Source organism: Microcaecilia unicolor, chromosome 6, assembly GCF_901765095.1.
Source record: "Microcaecilia unicolor chromosome 6, aMicUni1.1, whole genome shotgun sequence".
Classification (NCBI taxonomy): domain Eukaryota; kingdom Metazoa; phylum Chordata; class Amphibia; order Gymnophiona; family Siphonopidae; genus Microcaecilia; species Microcaecilia unicolor.
Window position 1 is genome coordinate 182,254,774 of NC_044036.1, and position 21,526 is coordinate 182,276,299.

General features: G+C 40.6%; 2 protein-coding genes across 2 annotated transcripts in view; one reads left to right on the forward strand and one right to left on the reverse strand.

Moving 5' to 3' along the window:
• PARP3 (poly(ADP-ribose) polymerase family member 3) overlaps positions 1 to 2,988 on the reverse strand; it is an 85,831-nt gene extending 82,843 nt beyond the window's left edge. Inside the window, exon 1 of the mRNA XM_030206660.1 lies at positions 2,911 to 2,988. The gene's annotated coding sequence lies outside the window, so the exon portion shown is untranslated. The remainder of the gene's footprint in view (positions 1 to 2,910) is intronic.
• A 116-nt stretch (positions 2,989 to 3,104) lies between these two features.
• The window catches only part of RRP9 (ribosomal RNA processing 9, U3 small nucleolar RNA binding protein), a 63,395-nt gene continuing 44,973 nt past the window's right edge, over positions 3,105 to 21,526 (forward strand). The window contains exons 1-4 of the mRNA XM_030207542.1: positions 3,105 to 3,231; positions 12,329 to 12,411; positions 14,532 to 14,647; positions 16,968 to 17,035. Coding sequence (XP_030063402.1) covers positions 3,151 to 3,231; positions 12,329 to 12,411; positions 14,532 to 14,647; positions 16,968 to 17,035 — 348 coding nt within the window. The 5' untranslated portion in view covers positions 3,105 to 3,150. The remainder of the gene's footprint in view (positions 3,232 to 12,328; positions 12,412 to 14,531; positions 14,648 to 16,967; positions 17,036 to 21,526) is intronic.

Genomic DNA, 21,526 nt, shown 5'->3' on the forward strand with positions numbered 1-21,526 from the left:
TGTCTGACATTGCTGCCTGGATGTCTCAACGCCACCTGAAATTAAATATGACCAAAACCGAGCTTCTCATTTTCCCCCCCAAACCCACCTCCCCGCTCCCCCCATTTTCTATTTCTGTTGATGGCTCTCTCATTCTCCCTGTCTCCTCAGCTCGAAACCTTGGGGTCATCTTTGACTCTTCTCTCTCCTTCTCTGCTCATATCCAGCAGACCGCCAAGACCTGTCGTTTCTTTCTTTACAACATCCGTAAAATCCGCCCCTTTCTTTCCGAGCACTCTACCAAAACCCTCATCCACACCCTTGTCACCTCTCGTTTAGACTACTGCAATCTGCTTCTTGCTGGCCTCCCACTTAGTCACCTCTCCCCTCTCCAGTCAGTTCAAAACTCTGCTGCCCGTCTCATCTTCCGCCAGGGTCGCTTTACTCATACTACCCCTCTCCTCAAGACCCTTCACTGGCTCCCTATCCGTTTTCGCATCCTGTTCAAACTTCTTCTACTAACCTATAAATGTACTCACTCTGCTGCTCCCCAGTATCTCTCCACACTCGTCCTTCCCTACACCCCTTCCCGTGCACTCCGCTCCATGGATAAATCCTTCTTATCTGTTCCCTTCTCCACTACTGCCAACTCCAGACTTCGCGCCTTCTGTCTCGCTGCACCCTACGCCTGGAATAAACTTCCTGAGCCCCTACGTCTTGCCCCATCCTTGGCCACCTTTAAATCTAGACTGAAAACCCACCTCTTTGACATTGCTTTTGACTCGTAACCACTTGTAACCACTCGCCTCCACCTACCCCCTCCTCTCTTCCTTCCCGTTCACATTAATTGATTTGATTTGCTTACTTTATTTATTTTTTGTCTATTAGATTGTAAGCTCTTTGAGCAGGGACTGTCTTTCTTCTATGTTTGTACAGCGCTGCGTATGCCTTGTAGCGCTATAGAAATGCTAAATAGTAGTAGTAGTAGTAGTACTAAAAAGCTATTTTTGTGTCTCACCTCCTGTAACCTCCAGATTGAAACAAAGAAATCTAAAAAAAAAAAACTGTAAACAATTGGGACCTCAAACGCTTCCCAATAGGGAAAGTACTCACAGTATTCAAAATCCCCTATCAAATCAGGGAGTGCAGTACTACCACTGGTCCCTGCCTGGGAAAAAAAAGAAAAAAAACATCCGAAAAAACTCTGAAAACAGAGAAAAACAGATGGTTTAAAAAACCTTTTACCCAAAAGGAAGGACAGGAAAGTTATGACAAAACATATACACACAAAAAACGTAACCCCCGAGTAATCCTACCAAATATAATGACCCTTTAAGATTGGCACTGGTTCTGAAAGACCTGGAACACAAGAATGCCCCTCAGTAGAAGCAACCCACCCCCCCTTGATGTACAAGTAGCAAAACCTCAAAAAATTATGAAAATAAAGATACTTATAATAGCAGTTCAAGTTGCAGGTCTAATTGAAATTCAAACAGACACTAGCCCACCGCTAGTACTTCTCCTGGGGAAATTGCCACCTGTCCAGGGTATTCCACTCTCCAATATAAAGCGCATGTCTCCCTCAACAAGAGCGCCTTGTTTCGCCCATTTGTTGGCTGCTTCAGGAAAGAAGCTGCTCCTGGAATTTGTCATGCAATCACAATACTATCTGACATCAAACATGATGTCTATTTTAGTGGCCCTTTACCAGGAGAAAAAAAATTATGCATAAATATAACACATGGTAACCCTATAACCAGCCCCACCAAATGACACGCTGATTACCATTTATAACAAAATAACTACTCTACCTATGAAAAGTTACTCTATCATTATACTTTCTCTGTGGACATCCGTATGCTGCTCAAGCTGCCATGTTTGAAAATATAAGTGAGATTAAATAAAAATCTTACCAGCATAAACAACGACAACGTGAACAGCTCATTGGTTTGTTTGTTTTGAGTGTACGCAGAACGACGGCTGCGCGAGGAAGGGGAAACAAACTACCTAAGAAGCTTCAACTTTTTGACGTCATGCCATCTCCTGTTCTCAATCAAACCTCCTTGCTCCAAGGTCTTCTTACTGTCCGGTCTCCTCCTCCCACTTCTTTCACTAAATCTGCTTATAGCACCACCCTCCCTGCTGTGCTGATGCTTCTCCCCAGTCCCCACTGTGATTGGCACGTTAGCCACCTTTAGCACGCACTGGCAACGATCAGTATTACAGCTGCATAAGGAATAAGTGACTCACTTTTTCTGATCTATGTGACATGTGATTGCTGAGGTATAACATACTCTAAATGGCTGCAACTTTGAAAAGAGTCTCTTCCAAATCTATCATCAAATTAAGTTGCTGAAATATGATTCTCAACGTGTGGAGGTTTTTCTTCAACGGAGGAAAAAGGCTTCAGATGCTCGACTGTGATTACTTATGTAAGTTACTTTTGTGCCGGGCGGGCTTCCTCATCAGCCTTTAAAAACCTCCAACCTCCACTATTTATTGTTTTTTTATGTTTTATTTTTTTATATGTTAGCAAAAAAAAACAATAAATAGTAGAGGTTGGAGGTTTTTAAAAGCTGATGAGGAAGCCCGCCCGGCACAAAAGTAACTGGAACCCTACCTTACCCCACTGGGGCTCCCCGAGGACACGTTTGGAATAAATGGTCGAGAAAAGGCACTGAACCGAGGCAACAAGCTGTTTACACTGCACGGGCACTTTTGTTATTTTCATCATCTGCATACTCACACAGATCAGCCCCATTTTTAGGAAGAAAAGTATTAAACCTTCTTCGCTAATAAAATTTGCAAAAATTCAGCTTACACTTGATCATGCTAATTTTAATCTTGTAGTTTACCCTCTTCTTTTTGCCCGAGGGTGAGAATCTATTTTACCAAAATTTTTCACACAGGAACAGAAATAGAAATCCTTGCCTGAGCCTTCGATTGAAAGTACTCTGCGCGGTCTGCGATCCAAATTTGGAAACCCACCCAGGCATCTGGCAACACTGCTCTCTGCCTACCTCGCTCGCCCTCTGCCTTAACCCTGTGGTGGAGTTTGGTATAGGCGTGGCCGGAAAAACACAGCATCCAATAGTAGGACGGGGGGTGTATCCGGAAGTATTTCCCTTTGAGGCAGGTCTCCACGTGAAAGCATCCGTAGTGGTGGCTATTATGTCTTCTTTTTTCATAAATAAGAAACCGCGCAAAAATGGACTTGTGGAGGTGCGTGGGACTGGCAAGAGACGGAAGAAGGTGAGACACGATGACTTGGGAGGATGGATGGGAAACATTGTTCGATCTTTTTGCTGTATCTGTCTGCGGCCTCCCTTTGTTAGTACAGAGTGCAGAGGCTTCTGGTGATTATCCGGTGTGTGTCTGAGATTTTCACGTGTTTAAACTGTTGCTATTTTTCTGTACTGGTTGTGCAATTCACAAATATAAATGTGCTCTTAAATTGAAAAGAATATTTTTCAAAATTAATTGGTGTAGAAAAATTGGATATGCTAGTGGTTAGTGCAGTGGACTTTAATCCTGGGAAACTGGGTTCAATTCCCACTGCACCTCCTTGTGACACTGGGCAAGTCACTTAACCCTTTAGTGTCCAATGTTCTCGTAATAAGCCATATATGAACAGATTGATGTGAACATTGGACACGAAATGGTTTAATTAACCCTCCATTGCCCCAGGTGCAAATAAGTACCTGTATATACTATGTAAACCGCTTTGAATGTAGTTGCAAAAAACACAGAAAGGTGGTATATCAAGGCCCCCCCCCCCCCAAAAAAAAAAAAGATGGTGAAATAATTTTGACTCCTGTACAAAAAATCCTATAGGAAATTAATTATAGGCCAGTAGCCTCTATACCAGCATTTTTCAACCAGTGTGCCACAGCAGGTCCAGGATCCCCTCCAGATAATGTGGCAAATTGTGGGATGCCTATGATCTTTTTTTCTTCCACTACATGGGTCTCTCTCCTCTTCACCACGATCTTCAAATTTTGTAGTTGCTCACATGTGTGAGCAGGAAGGGAAACAGGCTGCACATGTGTGGGAGGGAAGGGGAGAGGAGAGACAGGCTGCACATGAAGGGAAGAGAGAGGGAAAACAAGATAGATTGAGGAGACAGAAATTGAAGAAAGCTGAATGTGAAAGATCAGAAACAGACAGGGCAGGAGGTTAGAAAAGAAATTGCAAATGGAAAGAAAGCCCTGGAAACAAAGTTAAGAGCACAGACAGACGAAAGCAGAGCCAAAGATTGGTAACAAGATGATTGCAGTCTGGTGATTTTATTATTCCAAAGGTAGGAAATTTTATTTTCAGCTTAGCAATTGAATTATATTGATGTTGAGAATTTATAACTGTCGGCTTTATTTGCACTGTACAGGAGAACATACATTTCTTTCTATTTCTCTAGTGTTACATGCCATGCACAGTCTGGTATCTCTGCTTTCAGTTTTTGTCCGCATGTTTTTTTGCGGTTCCCTATTTTGTATTAGTTGAGAGGCGTGTTCTGCATCTGCAACAAGGTGAAGAATTCTGCTGCTATGTGGTGTCTGTGCAGGGATCTGTAACAGTTCATCTTGTTCCAGTTTCCTAGCAGCAGGTATATTGGTGTTCTAATGTATTTCAATTGTATAATTACATGAGATAACTACTTCTGAAGGTTGCAGGGATGGAATGGATTGTGATGTGCCGTGAGATGAAAAACGTTGAAAAGCCCTGCTCTGTACCATTGCTGATAAGATTATAGAGGGATGGGTCATGAAACTGTTGACATGTTATATTGATAAATATGATCTGTTACATCATCTTAATCAGGATTTCAGAAAGGGTACAGCACAGAGACTGTCTTAGGATCTCTGGTGGAACATGGGAAACATCTGTTGAGTCATGGTCAAAGTGCTACTGTTATTCAATTTGACTGATCAAGTGCCTTTGATCTGGTCGACCTTGACTTCTTGTTGTTTTATTCTGGACAGCTTTGGTGTACAAGATGCATTGTTGAATTGGTAGGGGATTTTTAACTGGTCGCAGTTATAGGGTCAAGATGCAGGGTGTCTTGTCTGATGTTTGGTTTCCAACATGTGGGGTCCCACAGGGGTCACCTCTTTAACCAATTTTATTTAACTTGCTGTTACAGTCACTAGATAAGGCCCTTGATGGTTCAAAGTTTTATACACCTTTATCTATGTAGTTGACATCACTATCTTGATGCCTTTCTCAAGAGTCAGCTCCTTGTGACTCTGGGCAAGTCACTTAACTTTCCATTGCCCCAGGTACAAATAAGTACCTGTATATACTATGTAAACCACTTTGACTGTAGTTGCAAAAACCACAGAAAGGCGGTATTTCAAGTCACATTCCCAAGAAGAGATAAGGGAAATTCAAAAATTTGTGGAGAAGAGTGGGCTTCATCTTTCTGCTCGAAACTTAAGGTAAAAATATTTATTTGGATAGGTCTACCAAAGAACATAAAAGGTTTTGTCATTGGGAGTAATACCTTAAGTTTGAGTTCACCACGCGTATATTAGGAGTTGAAGTGGATAGTCAGCTAACTGTGTTAAATTAGGTTAATTCTCCTCCATTCTTTTAAGAAAATTAATACTTAGAAATTTTGAATTACACTGTTTTAGGCTCATAGTTCAATCTTTGTTGCTTTCCAAGTTGGATTATGGCAACATAGTCTATGTTGGTCGCATGAATGAGGTCTTAAAACAAAGCTTCAAATGATTCAAAATCTTGCAATTGGTTATCTTTCCTCTACGTAGGGAAGAGCATATATCTTCTTACCTCACTAAACCATTGGTTTCCAGTAGCCACTAGGTCTAATTTTAAATTATGTATTATGTTTTTTAGGGCACTGAATGGGGATCTTTCATTATATTTGGCTGAGTTCTTTTCTTTGTTAAATAGACAATTAGATCGGGGTCAGGTAGCTTTGAAATTTCCTTCAATGGATATGATTAAACTTAGGAAACAGGTTGGCCTCATGCCTATTGTATAGGGCTGCTTCAGTTTGGAATTCACTTCCCATGACAAATCAGGTCATCTAACATTTCTTTTCTTTTTAAAAAGTTTGTTGGCTGAGTTTTTAACTTACTGTACTTAAATTGTAAATTCACGAACTGTCTCGGTTCTTAATCTAATCCACACTGAACTGCAAAGACTTATGCGGAATACAAGATTAATGTGTAATAAGAGACTTCAAACCTTTCCACTGTCTCCTTTCCATATGGTGTAGACATGTTTTTTATTGGGTGACTGGAACAACACTAGATCTTTGGAACTTGGAAAGGAGAATGGTGCTTGATTGATGGTCATTTGTATTTCAGGACAGAGATGATCCTAGTACCTGTCTGCTGGTTCACCCCCTTCTCTCTGGGGTATTGATTCTTCTAGCATGCTGAGCATCCAGTGCCCTTAGTGGATCCCTTCTTCTCTCAGCCCTTGAATGAAGCTGGCATCCCCTTGGCTCTGGACTCCCTCGGTCTAGTAGGAATGGAAAGACCTCATCATGCATGCACTTCCATTCCATAGAGAGGGGGATGCAAACAGACACAGTTTAAAGTGGCATCAGTCTTGATGTCTGCAGAGCATGAGGAAGGGGATCTCTTTCTTGCGTCCCTTCCCTGGGCAGACTGGTAGGGATCGCAGATGAGCGAGAATATGATGACCCAGCTCTCCTGCACACATAAGTGAGGAGGTATCCCAGGAGCAAGTCATCCGCACATGGCCAAGAGGGTGATCTTGGGCAAGTAACTTACCTCCTAAATTCTATAAGTGGTGCCCAGAGTTAGGTGTGCTATTGGGTATGCCATTTTAGAAGAGGTCCTTTACGCACATAAACTAATTGGCATTAATTACCGGTTACACACATATCTGTTCTGGGTCCCTATTCTATAATATGTGCACCTACTTCTTCTCACGCACAACTCCAAAGGAGGCATGGCCAAGGGAGGAGCATGAGCGGGGTCATGGTTGTTCCCAAGATTTAGACATGAAGTTATAGAGTACTTCCATTTCCACACCTGACAGTAATAGAACACTAAAGCTCAAAAGAGCTGTGAAATGGTATCTGTATTTCCAAATCACGGGGAAAGTAACCTCCACTGCATGGCAGATACAACCCCAGCAGCCTTACTAGCAGACTAAATGTGGGGACAGATAATTCTTTCTCTGATGTCATTTACTTTATCATCAAGGAATTGTGCCTTGGAATATTTGTATCTTTTTCCTGAGGGAATGTTGCACAACTGTACAAAGCAGAATTCCCCTTCCACGCAGAACTCTGCATTTCTGTTGCAGAATTTTGTGCAGGGAACAATAAGCAAGGAAAGGCTGCCAGATCATTTGGGCACAAGATGAAAACATGTAGCAGTTTGCACCAGGGGATGGATGGCTGCTGTCTCGGGGGCTGGCTCATGTGTGCCCAGGTAAAAGCTGAAGCTGCGAGTGGCCTGAAGTGAAGAGCTGTGCATGCATGTTTTAAAATGAAAAAACTGCTGTCGCTGTGGGAGAAGGCTTACTGTGGACTCAGGGAGGAGTCTGCAGCCACAAATACTAGAATATGTAAGGAAAATTAACCTATAGTCATGAGAGCCAGCTTGTCAGTCCAATTTGGAGGCTGAAGCCAAGCACACCCAGTGAGATGCGGTTACTGGTTGGCAGAGCTTCTGGTAAGTCCAAATCTACTATAATAAAACTCACCCTCAACGTTCTGAAGACAACGTTCTGAAGTCACTCAGTCACTCACTGAAGGGTTCATGGATTCATGGTGGTGAAGCCACAACACTGACCATGTCTCTCTGCCCCGCCCTCGCATGACGGACCAATCAGAAAAAACACCCTCAACATTCTGAAACACAAAGGACCATCACAACACCATTCCCAGGCAACACTAGGCAACCTAAGACGGACCAATCAGAGGAAACTGCGTGACAATAAGGGAGGAGCATTCCCCAGCAGAATGGCTACTTATCTGTGCAGCACGGAGAGCACAGAACCACCGCTGGAACGAGAGAAGAATATTCCTGCTGTGGGTATGTGCAAAAATAGACCGGGGGGGGGGAGAAATTTTTAAATGCCTAATGCCAGTACTGAAGAGTGCCAGAGGGCCTATAGCACAGACTATATTTGGGATCGCTTGACATGGAGTCAGAGGAGCCGGAAAACAACGTGCCCGTCACCATCTGGGACATCGGCGAACAGAACAAGCTGCGGCCCAGCTGGAAGGATTACCCGCGACCCAGCCAGCAGCACACAGCGACCAAGGAAGGGGGAGGAGTACTCCTTCCCTGCCTAGGAATCGCTGGAGACTGGCTGCCAAACTAACGAAACAACCGCACACCGACGCACCACCCCCATCATTCGAAAGGCATCCACTCTTTCTTCAACAGAAATGCAAACTAATAATACAAAACAAACAAAGAATACATGGTTTCTCAGGCGGCTGCAGGTAACTCCCCACCCCCTTCCTCTTCCTCTTCCCCTTCCCCTTTTGCCGAAGCGGCCAAGGACGTGCCCAACCAGCCTCAGGCAAGCTGTCTCCCACCTCGGGGATTCCCCGAGCACCCGGAAAAGGACGGCGCTGATTCCTGCAGCGCATAAATGTTCCAGCATTCCCCTGCAGCCGGCCTGAAATGGACCAAACATACCGGATCACCCCCCGACGGCCCGAGACCGTGCTCTTCTCCCTTCCGCCAACTTAAAACAACCATCCCCGTCCTCAGGCAAGCCGTCACCCACCTCCAGGATGCCCAGAACCCCAGCCCAATGGAAAAAGATGGCGCTGCTTCCAACAGCACATTTCTCTTCCAGCATTCCCTTACAGCAGCCCTGAAACGGCCAAAAAATACTGACAGACCAAGAACGTGCTCCTCTACCTTCCGCCCATCTAAAACAACACTGCTGCCTCAGCACAACACAAAAAAAAAAACAACACTCAACAAAGGCTGACCCCCCTACAACCACATTTACATTTCACCAACAGAAAGACCCCCCTCCACAAACCTCCTTGACAGACAAAACCACACACACACAATACAACAGAAACACACCCTCAAAGCCACACACACATCCAACCCACTTTGCCAGCACAACACAGCACATCCCCCAACCCCCAAGCAAAAAACAAAACAAAAAAAGACACACATCAACAACCTGCACACACACCGCACCCTCACACACTCACACACACACACAAACAAAATAACTCTGTGACACATACACACACACACACACACAAAACCACATGCTAGCGCCCGTTTCATTGGTTTCAGAAACGGGCCTTTTTTACTAGTTTTATAATGAAAAAGGGAGAAATGAGGGTAGGCCTAAGACATAGAGTGCTGGAGCAAGGGGGGTGCCACTTGAGAAGTAAGCAGTGAGAGAGAGGTTACACTGGGAAGGGATGAGTTGGGAAGGAGTAAGAGAACTGGGGAAGAGAGGAAGAAAAAGCTGGAGTGAGAGAAGAGAGGGGGAGGATAGTGAGATCATGCTTGTAAAGGGTTCTTGCCAAAAGGATATATAGCTGAGGAGAATTGAGCACGCAGTTGGGGGGGGGGGGCGGCGAGGGATGGACCAGGGTTATGATTGAGGAGTTCTGCACAAAACATGACAGTTATGCATCATTGGGTAACAAAATGGTCTGTAATTGCCTTTTATAAATTATTAGACAAAGAAATTGCACTATTTTGAATAAATAAATGCCCCAGAATTTTGAAGAATCTGAAATATGTTGTTCAGAATTTTAAGTTGTTTTTGCACAGAATTCACCTAGGAGTATAATCTTGGCTTTCTAATAAGACTTCTTCAGCCTTTAGTATCCTTAAAAAAAACAACTATTTAGATATGTTCCAGATTGTGATATGTTAAAGATTTTCTAATACATATGAGCCTTTATGTAGTGTTGGAACAGTGTATGTGTGTGGAATTATTTATTTGTGACATCTGTGTTTTAACTGGGCAACACTAAAGGGCCTCTTTTACAAAACCATACTAGCGATTCCCGTGCGGCAAATAAGAGGAAGCCCATAGGAATTGAATTTGCTTGTTCTCATTTACCGCACAGATATGTCACAAATAAATAATTCCACACACATACAGTGTTCCAACACTACATAAAGGCTACATAAAGGCTCATATGTTTTAGAAATTCTTTAACATATCACAATCTGGAACATATCTAAATGAGTTTTTTTAAGGACCAGTCAGCAATTGAGAGGCTTCCAAATAGATTTTTCACAACAGTACCAAATTCCACATAAAATTCATCTTCGGTCCATTTTTTTAAGCATATATACTTTTGCATATAAAAATATCTTGAAACAGAAAACTTCTTGAAAGAAATATTCACTTATCTTTGAAGATGTTAAGAAGCCAACTGTTTTTAGTATGTATACATATTGCATGGTAGGAGGATAGCTGCTGACATAATTGTCTCCTGCATCAGGGCTTTTCATCTTCTCTCAACCAGCTCCTGTGATAAATCTATTTGGGAACCTATCCACTGCTGAATGGTCATTTAGATATGTTCCAGATTGTGATATGTTAAAGGCTCATATGTTTTAGAAAATCTTTATGGGACAGTGTGTATGGATTGAGATACTCTCTGTTCCCTGTTTTAAAGAGATTTAGTTGTACGTAATACTACTGGTGGCAAATAAATAATAACAGGAGAAAAACATCACTGAAGGAAAACACTAGGCATCAAACAGTAGAGGAAAAAAGCAGAACCTCTCACAGATGGTGTCCAGAAAAGATCTTTATTAACATCAGCCTTCAATACAAAGGGGACCCGATTATGACTCGTGTTTCAGCCCTACCGGCCTGCACCAGGGGTCTAGGAATCTATCATCTCAAACATATTCCTAGACAAGTCATGAAAAAAAGTCTCCTACTGGTAATCTGTTCACTGTGGTCTCCAGAACTTTCTTGGCACAGAATTCTGCTGGAGACCACAGGTTGCCAATGGGGGACTTTGTTTCATGACTTGTCTGGGAATATGTTTGAGATGGTAGATTCCTAGACCCCTGATGCAGGTCGGTAGCGCCGAAACACGAGTTGTGTCGGGTCCCCTTTGTTTTTATTGAAGACTGATGTTAATAAAGATCTTTTCTGGACACCATCTGCGAAAGGTTCTGCTTTTTTCCTCTGTTTAATTACTGGGCTGGCATTATTTGCCAGGCATCAAACAGCAGTCACTTTCAGATTCAGGGAATTTTGTATTGACACTCACTGTTGGGGTCTTGCATTGTGTAGTATACCTCATCCTGAATGAATTCATATCTTTTAAGGCTTCCTTACAGAATGTTTTACATTCTTTGGGTTTGAAACTTGCTAGAGAGGATTATCGTCGGCATAACTAAGTGATGTTTTAGTGTTAATTCCAATTTACTCATCTATGAAATCAGTATCATCAGTTGTTCAAAGATGCACCAATTAGATCCTGGATGTTACACTATCGACTCTAGTATAACACCGATAAGACCAAATTTTTACTTTTTGATAACAATCCTGACCCTTTAGTGGACCATATAATGATGGATCGAGCTAGGGATTCATTTTCTTCTGTCATAAAGATACTGTGGGTTTATGTTGACCAGAATTAATCCCTTCACTCTCGACTCAATGCTCTAAGAGCTCTTCCTTTTGAGGAGACGCATAAGAAAGTGTTTTGAATTTGGACTGTTCAGATTATTGGTTATAGGTGTTGCTTTTGTCCAAGTTTGGACTAGTGTAATCTTATCTATTTGGGTGCACATAGACAAGTTATTCGGTGATTGCAAACAATCCAGAACACTGCAATCCAATTAATTTTTTCACTACAGAAGCAGGATAAAATTTCTTCATATTTTGTTGAATTACGTTGGTTGCCTATAGAGGTGAGGATTGTGTTCAAAATTCTTTTGCTTTCTATATAAGATCCTAAATGGTGAATGCCCAACTTATATAATGGATCATATGGAATTTATTTCCAATAATAGGGATAGAAGATCATTTCACAATTCACTTTTCGTCCTTCCATCTATTAAGGGAGTAAAGAGATTTAAAATGTTTGCTAGACTTCTTGCAGTTCAAGCATCGAGGTCCTGGAGCGACTTTAATATTTGTTTTGCTGCTCAGTTATCTTTACATTTTTCTAGAATAAGAAAAAAAGCCCTATCTTTTTAAGAAGTTTGTTAACATTAGTTCTTGAATAAGATGTTCTGTTTTTTGTTTCCCAAGAGACTGTCTTTTTTTTTTTTTTTAATTATTGTTAACCACTAAGAACCTGAAGGTATCGGTTGTCTAAAAGTATATTGTAATGTATGTTTTCTGATTTGTGTTGCTTCTTTTAAACTTGTTTCAGCCAAATGAGGGAGACGGGAAACCACGGAGGAAAGCTTTGTCCCAACTGAATGAAGAGATATCTAGTGATTCAGGCACAGAGAGGTAAGAGGTTCCAAAAAGATTGAGGTGATTTCTGGAATAAAGGGAAATGGAATGGGCGTTAAAGAATTGCTTAGGTGGTACTGCTTGTAGGGGACATCCTGTGCTGTGCCACCAATCTGCTGGTTTAGGGGCTCATTTTTGAAACAGAAGAAATCCAAAAACCAGCACAAAGCAGCATTTGGATGTTTTATTTGCCCAAACATCCAAATCTTTATTTTTGAAACACATTTTTAAGACGTTTTTCTATGCAGTTCATCGGCAGTACTTCCAAATCACAAAGTGTAGGTGGGGGGCATGTTGGCGGTGGGATTTGGGCGTTTCTAACACTTGGATGTTTTTCTGTCATAATGGAACAAAACAAACGTCCAGGGCAACAATTTAGATGTTTTTATCACGAGTGAATCACAAAAAAGTGCCCTAAATGACCAGATGACCACTGGAGGGATTAAGGCATAACCACCCGTTACTCCAGTGGTCACTGACCCCACCCGCCACTACTCAGAGATGTGACAGAAACAGTACATACCAGCCTCTATGATGGCTTCAGATGTTATGGCCAGTCCTTTTAGAATAGCAAGCAGGTTCCTGGAGTTGCCTAGCAGTCTGTGCAGTGCCCTGTAAAGAAGGGAACCCAGGCCCATATCCCACTCTAATTAGTACACTTGTGGTGGAACGTATGAACCCTCCAGAACCTACTGTACACACATATAGATGACACCTGCAGTAGTATACTGTAGATTTTGGTTGGGGTTTGGAGGGCTCACCATGCAATATAAGGGGGCAATGATGAGATGTATACCTGGGACCTTTTATGTGAAGTCCCCTTGGGTGCCCTACTGCTCTGCTGGGATGTCTGTGTGGCCAGTCTACTAAGAATGCTGGTTCCTCCTACATCGCAATGGCTTGATTTTGTGCGTTTTTCATTTGGACGCTTTTTGTGTTTTTTCAAAAATGGTCCAAAAAGGATAGACGCACTGAGCATAACAACATCTAGCAAATTATAATTTTTGAAACTGAAAAGTGTCTGTTCACTACTATTTTTTTTTTTATATTTTCCATGAAATGTCCAAATTTGGATTTAGACATCATATCGAAAATGCCCCACCACAATTCAGTACTCTGTAGAACCAGGAAATAATAATGCTACTAATCAAATAGTTTATAAATATAAAGTGTAGAAAAGAGTACCCTCAGAGATTTCCACACTCGTTTGGCGGTTCATTCAACCTCCGATGTGTGACTTAGCACTTCATTCATCGGGCTACTTTTTCTGTTAATGAACTGTGCAAAATGTGCTATTCATGTATTGTAATGTGGCCAAAATATAACTTGTCTACTTTGTATTTTACATTATTTATCTTAAGAGCCCCACGTCCTGAACTTCTGGACGCCCAGGGCTCATTGAATGCTGTCGCTGAGATGATTGATAATGGACTGTTCTCCCCTGAAATCGCCCAACATCGCCGGTTTTAGTCTTTTTTTTTTTTTTTTTTTTTTTCTTCAAGGACTCTGGTTAAAGCTATCTGTATCTCAAAGTCAGTCCGCTCCTAATTTACTTGCAAGGATGCATTTATGTCGGGTTTCAATTGGTGTAAATCCTCAGATGCAGATCCTGGTGCTATGCCCTATTCTATAAACGTTGCCCAACTCGAAGCGCCATTTATAGAATAATGCTCGGCACTCACTTTTTATTCGGCCCCTAAATTTAGGCACCATTCACTGAATCTAGTCCTAAACCTGCTTAAGTGCTTGTATTCTGTAAATGTAAGTGTTCAAACCTTATTTCAATTTAGGTGCCAAGTTAGTGGGGAATATTATAGTGTTCTAATATGTGTTGTCACACACCTCATGGTGGGTAAACAGTAACCTAGTGCACAATATTCTATTTTACTGTTCGTATTCTGACATTTCTTTTGATGTTCGGGGTTCCCTCCTCATCCTGTATCGTGATGCACAATAATATATACTGGGCCTGCAATTGTCTCGGTATATCTTTGTGTGCATTAATGTACAAGAGGGAGTTATAGACTGCAGGGTATGATTGTACTCGCTGTGATATGAGGTTGTCCTGAGAAAGCCAGCTGGTCCTAATTTATCGTACTGATGCTGTCTGCCTCAAGTCCTGCAGCAGACAAGAGGAAACAGAGGCATGCTGAGGATGAGGAGATCGAAGAAACGGCTCAGGAGAAGAAACTGAGATTGGCAAAGAGCTACTTGGAACAGCTTCAGCAGCAGGGTGAGAGTAACAGGCATCTCTTTCCTGGTTCCTACTGTGGGGAGGGGATAGGCTTTGTCATTTCGTAGCAAGGAAATATATGAACTAGTGAGGCTTCTGGCACCTCCTGATTAAGTGATCTGACTTAAAGGTAGTTATATTGTTCATTAGATTAAAAGATCAGAAGTCCCGAGAACTGAACCTCTTCATTTACTTAACAGCTTTCACTGTGTTCTAGGCATGAAAGCACATCTCTACCCCAGTCTGCAGCAGTGAAAGAATGTGTATTCCCAAACTGTTCCCTTTCTTTTTCCTACTACCTAAATATTAGAATTGGTCTAGTGATGTGATGTAATTTATGAAAATGTGTTTTACTTTTTTTATAAGCCACTTTGGGCAAACTGCTGAGGTTGGTAAAGTGTCCAAAGGCAGCCAAACCTAGAATTGGTGGCTTAGCACTTATCCCAGTATGTAGCTGTGTTCTCACATTCACTAATAGCTTTTTCTTCTGAAAATTTGTTCAGTTTATTTTTTTAATTGATTTTCATAGCATAGTTACTGCTTTATGAAATGTTAAATCATCTAAAGGTTTTCTAAATGTAAAAAAAAAAAAAAATCCTTTGGAGGTGGTGGAATTTATTACTTAATTGTAGAGGATGCCTCCTGTTTTGCGGGTGGCCGCTTTTCTTTCATATATTTATGTAGTGTAATTTAGCTCTCTGATGTAAATGGCCCCAGGTTGAATGTTGTTTCTTAACATTTCGATATCCCTTTTGAGAAGGGGTACCCAAGAATGAACACTACCCCAGATACGATCTGGCAAATGCTTCATGCTTTGTTCTGGTGGCACAATGGAATATCTCCTGATCCATTTGTCTAATCCTTCTGGAAAATCACTGAGGCCTGCTGCACATTTCCAATATGATAGTTTGAGTGTCTTCTGGGAAAATAGCTTTAGTGGTGTTTATTCTTTCCTGTAGGTCTGGCCAACAGTGTTGACTAATGAGATGGTTGTCTCTTAGTGCTCTTGCGAGCCCTGGGGTGGCAGGGCCATCTGCATAAGGTGCTCTTAAAGTTCCAGGTGGTGGGGGGTATGGAAAATGAAGGCCGATAAAGACCATATGGCCTATCCAGACTTCCCTGGTACAAAGTAAGTACCTGAATATATGTAAACCGCTTTGAATGTAGTTGCAAAAAAAAAAGAAAGACCTCAGAAAGGCGGTATATCGAGTCCCATTTCCCTTTCTCTATTTGAGATTCTACATGGAATGTTGCTACTATTGGAGATTCTAGATGGAATGTTGGTATTCCACTAGCAACATTCCATGTAGAAGCCTGCCCTTGCAGATCAGCAACGCAGCCGCGCAGGCTTCTGTTTCTGTGAGTCTGACGTCCTGCAGGACGTCAGACTCGCAGAAACAGAAGCCTGTGCGGCCGCACTGCTGAAATGCAAGGGCAAGCTTCTACATGGAATGTTGCTAGTGGAGGAGTAGCCTAGTGGTTAGTGCAGAGGACTCTGATTCTGGGGAACTGGGTTCGATTCCCACTGCAGCTCCTTGTGACTCTAGGTAAGTCACTTAACCCTCCATTGCCCCGGTACAAAATAAGTACCTGAATATATGTAAACCGCTTTGAATGTAGTTGCAAAAAACCACAGAGAGGCGGTATATCAAGTCCCATTTCCCTTCCCTTCCTCTCTCCTAGATATTATGAGGCTCATTTTCAAAGCATATAGACTTACAAAGTTAATAGTAACCTAGGTGCTTTGAAAATAAGAACCTATATATATTGGTCCCATGCTTTCTGGAATTCAGAAAGCTCCACTACCACCAGGTGACTCTGTGTTAGTGCTTGAGAGGCCATGCAACTATACTCAAGAATTTCACCAAAAACCTTTTAGTGAAGGCTCAAGCTACTACCATGAGGTGCTAGCCCTACTGCAAAGCAGTGCATGATCCCTCACATTGCTGTGCCCTAGGCCACCCTGTTGTTTTTGTTTATGTTTGTTGGTGTGTGTTTGTTTGTTTTTTTAAATTCCACTTCTCTAGTCTCTCCACTTTCCTCCTCTTTCATACCCTATGTTTATTATCACTTTCTTTTCATCGTGCCCAAGAACAGGAGGTTGCCCTGAGCATTTCTTTCTTAGTGGTTTGGCAGCAGGGAACTGCCCCTGTCAATAGCAGTGGTTGCATTACCTCTTTACTTATCAAACCTTTAAGGCTGCTTGCATGCAGCAAATTTGAGTTGGAGTTTTGTGGGCTGATGTGTTTGGATGTTCTGGGGTCATTTGTACTTGAGTGACAGAACTCACATCTCCATTGTATGTGCTGTTCCTTCACAGAAGAGGAGAAGGCCGAAGAGGAAGCTTTCCAGCAAGATCTAGTTGCAAGCCGACTAGAGGAGGAAGTGGTGAGTATGAACCTTGGAGTAGTGGCATGAGAAGCTTTGGTCATGTGATCTGTATGACAGCATCTCACTGGATGGTAGTATGTGCAAAATGTATATACCAACGAGGCTGGTCATGAGCCCAGATGATACTAGAGTTGTGGGGGAGGGGAGCACTCAATCTTCATCAGAGCATCAAGCTCAATTTTGTACTGTAAAGCTATTAATAAAAATCGGAGCCACATTTAAAAGTGAAAGGCAGTCTGATTTATTGCTTTGGTGGTAAGTAAAATGGCCATGATATATATATATATATATATATATATATATATATATATATATAATAGACAACTAAAAAACATATAATGAAAAAATAATAATTAGAAATATAATTTAAAAAATGAATAAAATGATAAATACAAGTCAATAACAGATAAAATGTACTTTCATATCAAAAGGTCAGAAATAATGAAAATATACATCATGACATCAGTTAATTCCATTGATTAAGACAATAAAGGATAAATACAATATCAAAATCATACAAAATAACATCATTTAAATCCATTGTTAAAAATGTTAATGAATAGTAAAAATGTTTAATAAACATTTCATGGCGAGATATAATAAAATGATAAAATATGCTGATAGAATGTAATATGGCTTGACTTAATATTGCATATAAATTTAAATATATAGAGAATATAAAAAGGACAAAAAAACATGTAATCATCCATTGCCTAATCATTTGTTATTGATGGTGAGATTTAAAGGATAGAAAAATTAAAAAATAAAAATAAACTATAAACTAATTAAAAAATAAAAGTGCAGTTTGTCTTAACACTGTGTACTATGAAAAACGAAAAAGAGGTGGGGGAAGGAAAAAAAAGGGGTTGTGAAGGGGGGAAGGGGAAAGGAAAAAGAAGGGCTTAAAAGTGTCATTGTATTGAGGGAACATAATATTGAATAATGGTAATTATGCTACAGAGATATTCGAAAGTTCCATAAAGAATAATTCAGTGTGTGTTATCAAACAAAATAAAGTTTTGCGGAAAACAAAAAGAACAACAAAATGAAAGAAACAAAAAAACAATAGAACTGAAAAAGCAACACCATGCTATGATGTGATGAAAACTTTACAAATAGCTAGATTAAGGATATTAAATACAGCCAAAAGCTTCTCATAGGCATCCTAGAGACCACTGACCTTTGTAGACGAAGAGCTTCTGATGCGTTGTACAGAATGGTACTGGTACTTGTGGAAATATGTGATCTTTTATTGTGAAGTCAAAAAAGTGGTCTGTAATGCAATATAAAGGGTCAAATCATGAGGAAGTAAAACGTATGAGAGAAGTTGTTTTAAAACGTGATGTATACAGACTGGGGGGGAAAAAAGAAAAGGAGGAAAAACGGAGATAAACTCAGTAAAAGAATGGAACAAGGAGCTAGTAATTGATAGATGATGTCTGAAATGGACGCTATGCAAAATATACTTTTCAATTCTTATTAAACAATGAAAGGTGTCTTCTAGCGATTATAGCCAATTACGAGTACTGTGGCAGTAAGAGAAGGCAAAGAATGTTTGGAAAGGACAAAGACCTTTTTAACAAAACAGCCTGCTTGCCAGTAAGGTTAGTTTTCAGCTTAAGCAAAGAGAGGAATTTGCACAGGCAGTCCGTTAAAAAGGAAAAATGCACGCCAAAATTGTGGGAAGTGACGTTTGATGACGTGTGTGGTCAATGGAGTCAAAATTAAAATAGATTAAAAATAAAAATCAATGAGATTATCTGATCGAATGTGGACTTTAAATTGAACAAACATTATTAAAAAATGTGTGTGGTTAAAAATATTTCCGTTGTAGTTATGGGTTGTGAACAGCTGAGGTTATGGTGTGACTTTAAACTTAAGATGACGGTACAATGATAGGACAGTAATGGCATCGATTATGCCTACAGAAAGAGAAAAGGGAGGGGGGGAGAGGGGAAGGGAAAGGAGGGGGAGGGGGAAGGCTTAAATGTAGTAAAATAATGAAATAAAAAATGGCTTGCTAGTAAAATTTAAATTGCATTATATACATGTGGGGTAATAAATGAAATGGGATTTAATTTCGGAAAAAACGACAAAAAATAAAAATGCAAATGAAATTCAAAATAAAAAAGTGAATAAAAATAAATAGAGTGGGTAGGTCAAATGGGAGTTAAAAAAATTTTTGTACTCTGTGATTGATAATAAAGTGGTAGATGAAATGGTAATTAAAACATTTTTTGGTGCTGTGTGATAAAAAGTGTTCTAAATGCAAATACTTCTTCTCAGTACAAAACTACAATAGTAATGAGGAAAAGCCTCAAAGAGCTCCCAGATCAAATATCCATCTGTCGGAGCTAAAACAGACTGGTCTTCTCTTCATCATAGGCAAAAACCCCGTATGTGCAGCCCCAGAAATTCCTAGTGGACCGCAAGATTCTGTTAATACAGATTTTTTGAAATAAAGAATTTTTTGAAAATAACGTGTTAATTTCTAGAACATACTCAATATCTAATACAATACACTTAGCTTATTGCTTGGCGTTCTATATTACTGCTGCTTCATGCTGCGCTGTTCCCTGCTTTGTTACCCTGAGCCGACGTTGGCCAGCATTTCGCTGCTTCTTCAGGATCTCAGGTAATTACTAGGAAATTCAAATGGAAAAGTTAGTATGATGCAGCAAAAACAGTTTCAAGAAAAATTCTTTATAAAAAACCAACAGCAAAGTACTTGGAACACTTTGCACAGCGTTTCAACTGCAGCACGTCTAACCTGAAAAGACATTACTGCGCTTGTATATATTAGAAATCTGACATCAGACTCTGACAGATGAATCTCCAATCAGGAGTTCTAAAAGAAATAGCACCAATCCAGTCATGAATTTAGACCTTGCAGTTCTAAAGAGTGCAGTTTAAAAATCCATCGTTCTGCTTGTAATAATTGTCTCTGATGGTCTCCCCCTCGCATAGATCTTGAAATTTCTTGTAGGACAAAACCTTTCAGGTCATCGAAAACATGCCGTTGATTCGTACAATGTTTGACCTAAGGTAGACCTATCTTGTGAGATAGCGCTTTTATGTTCTATTATGCGCACATGTAAAGGTCTAGAGGTTTGTCCTACATACAATTTCTTGCATGGGCAAAGTAGACAATATATTACTGAATTGGATCTGCATGTGGTGTTTATCCTGAGTTCATATGGCTTCTGATCCAATGGGTTGACGAAAGTGGAGATCTCCAACATAATGAAACATACTGAACAATTGTTACATTTAGTGTGACCAGTCCAACTCTTCATCGGCAATGGGACTCTGCTGGATAATACAGCGGGGCTGAGGAGTTCCTTTAAATTCCTATTTCTGCTGTTGGATAAACAGAGGTGAGCATTTGAAAACAATGGATGAGTTTGAATAAGTTTCCAGTGTTTTCTCAATATTGCTGTAATTCGTGGTGATGTAGAATTAAATTGTGTGACATAAGTAAAAATATTTTGTTCATCCTCTTCTCTAACAGCTGGAGTATTCGATTTCAGGAGATGTACTCTATAATTGTAACAGGCTCTTCTATACGCGTTTTTGATCACAGGTTTAGGATATCCTCGAACTTTCAATTTGTTAAACAGCGTTCTAGATTGGTTTTTAAAATCTAAATCATCAGAGCAAATCTGACGATACCTCAAAAATTGGGATAGAGGTAAACTATTTTTTAAAGCGATCGGATGACTGCTCTCTCAATCTAGAAACATGTTTTTGTCTGTGATCTTGTGAAACACAGTGGTAACAAAACTATTACCTTCATTCCTGATTAATACATCCAAAAACGTTATTTCTGCTGTATGTATATGTGAGGTGAATTTGATACAAGGATGATAAGTGTTCAGTTTCGTTATAAAAAGATTCAACTCAGAAACACTCCCAGTCCACAACATGAAAATATCATCTATAAACCTGGTCCACATGCCAATGTACTTATGATATCTAGATGGGTGTACAAATCTCTCTTCAAAGGCTCACATAAAAAGATTTGCAATAGAGGGAGAAATCTAGCAGTACTAACATTGAGGCAAATCCCTTGTCTCGGTTTCTGTGAAGATCTAGCAGGGATACAAGGACCATTTCTGTTCCATAACCATAACATTCCTTCCAGACTATGAATACATACACTGCAGTGGCCGCATTTGTGATGTCCCGATTTGGGGAATGTCGGTACTACGTCTGGTAGTGTTAAGGGGACTAAATGTTCTTATTTCGAGAGTACACAACCACCAGCTCTTTATTTTTAAAACATTCCAAGCCTTCCAAAATGTGCCAATGTTTACGGATCGATCGTGAGATGTATTTGGCCAAAAATGAGTACTTGAGGGTACAGACAACATCTGGTGTCGTCTTGGTGCGGGTAGGTTGTACTAGATCACCGCGATCCTTTTCTAATGCTCTAGTAAATCCATTGGAAATATGTTTAGATGGGTATCCTCTCGCTGAAAATCTGTC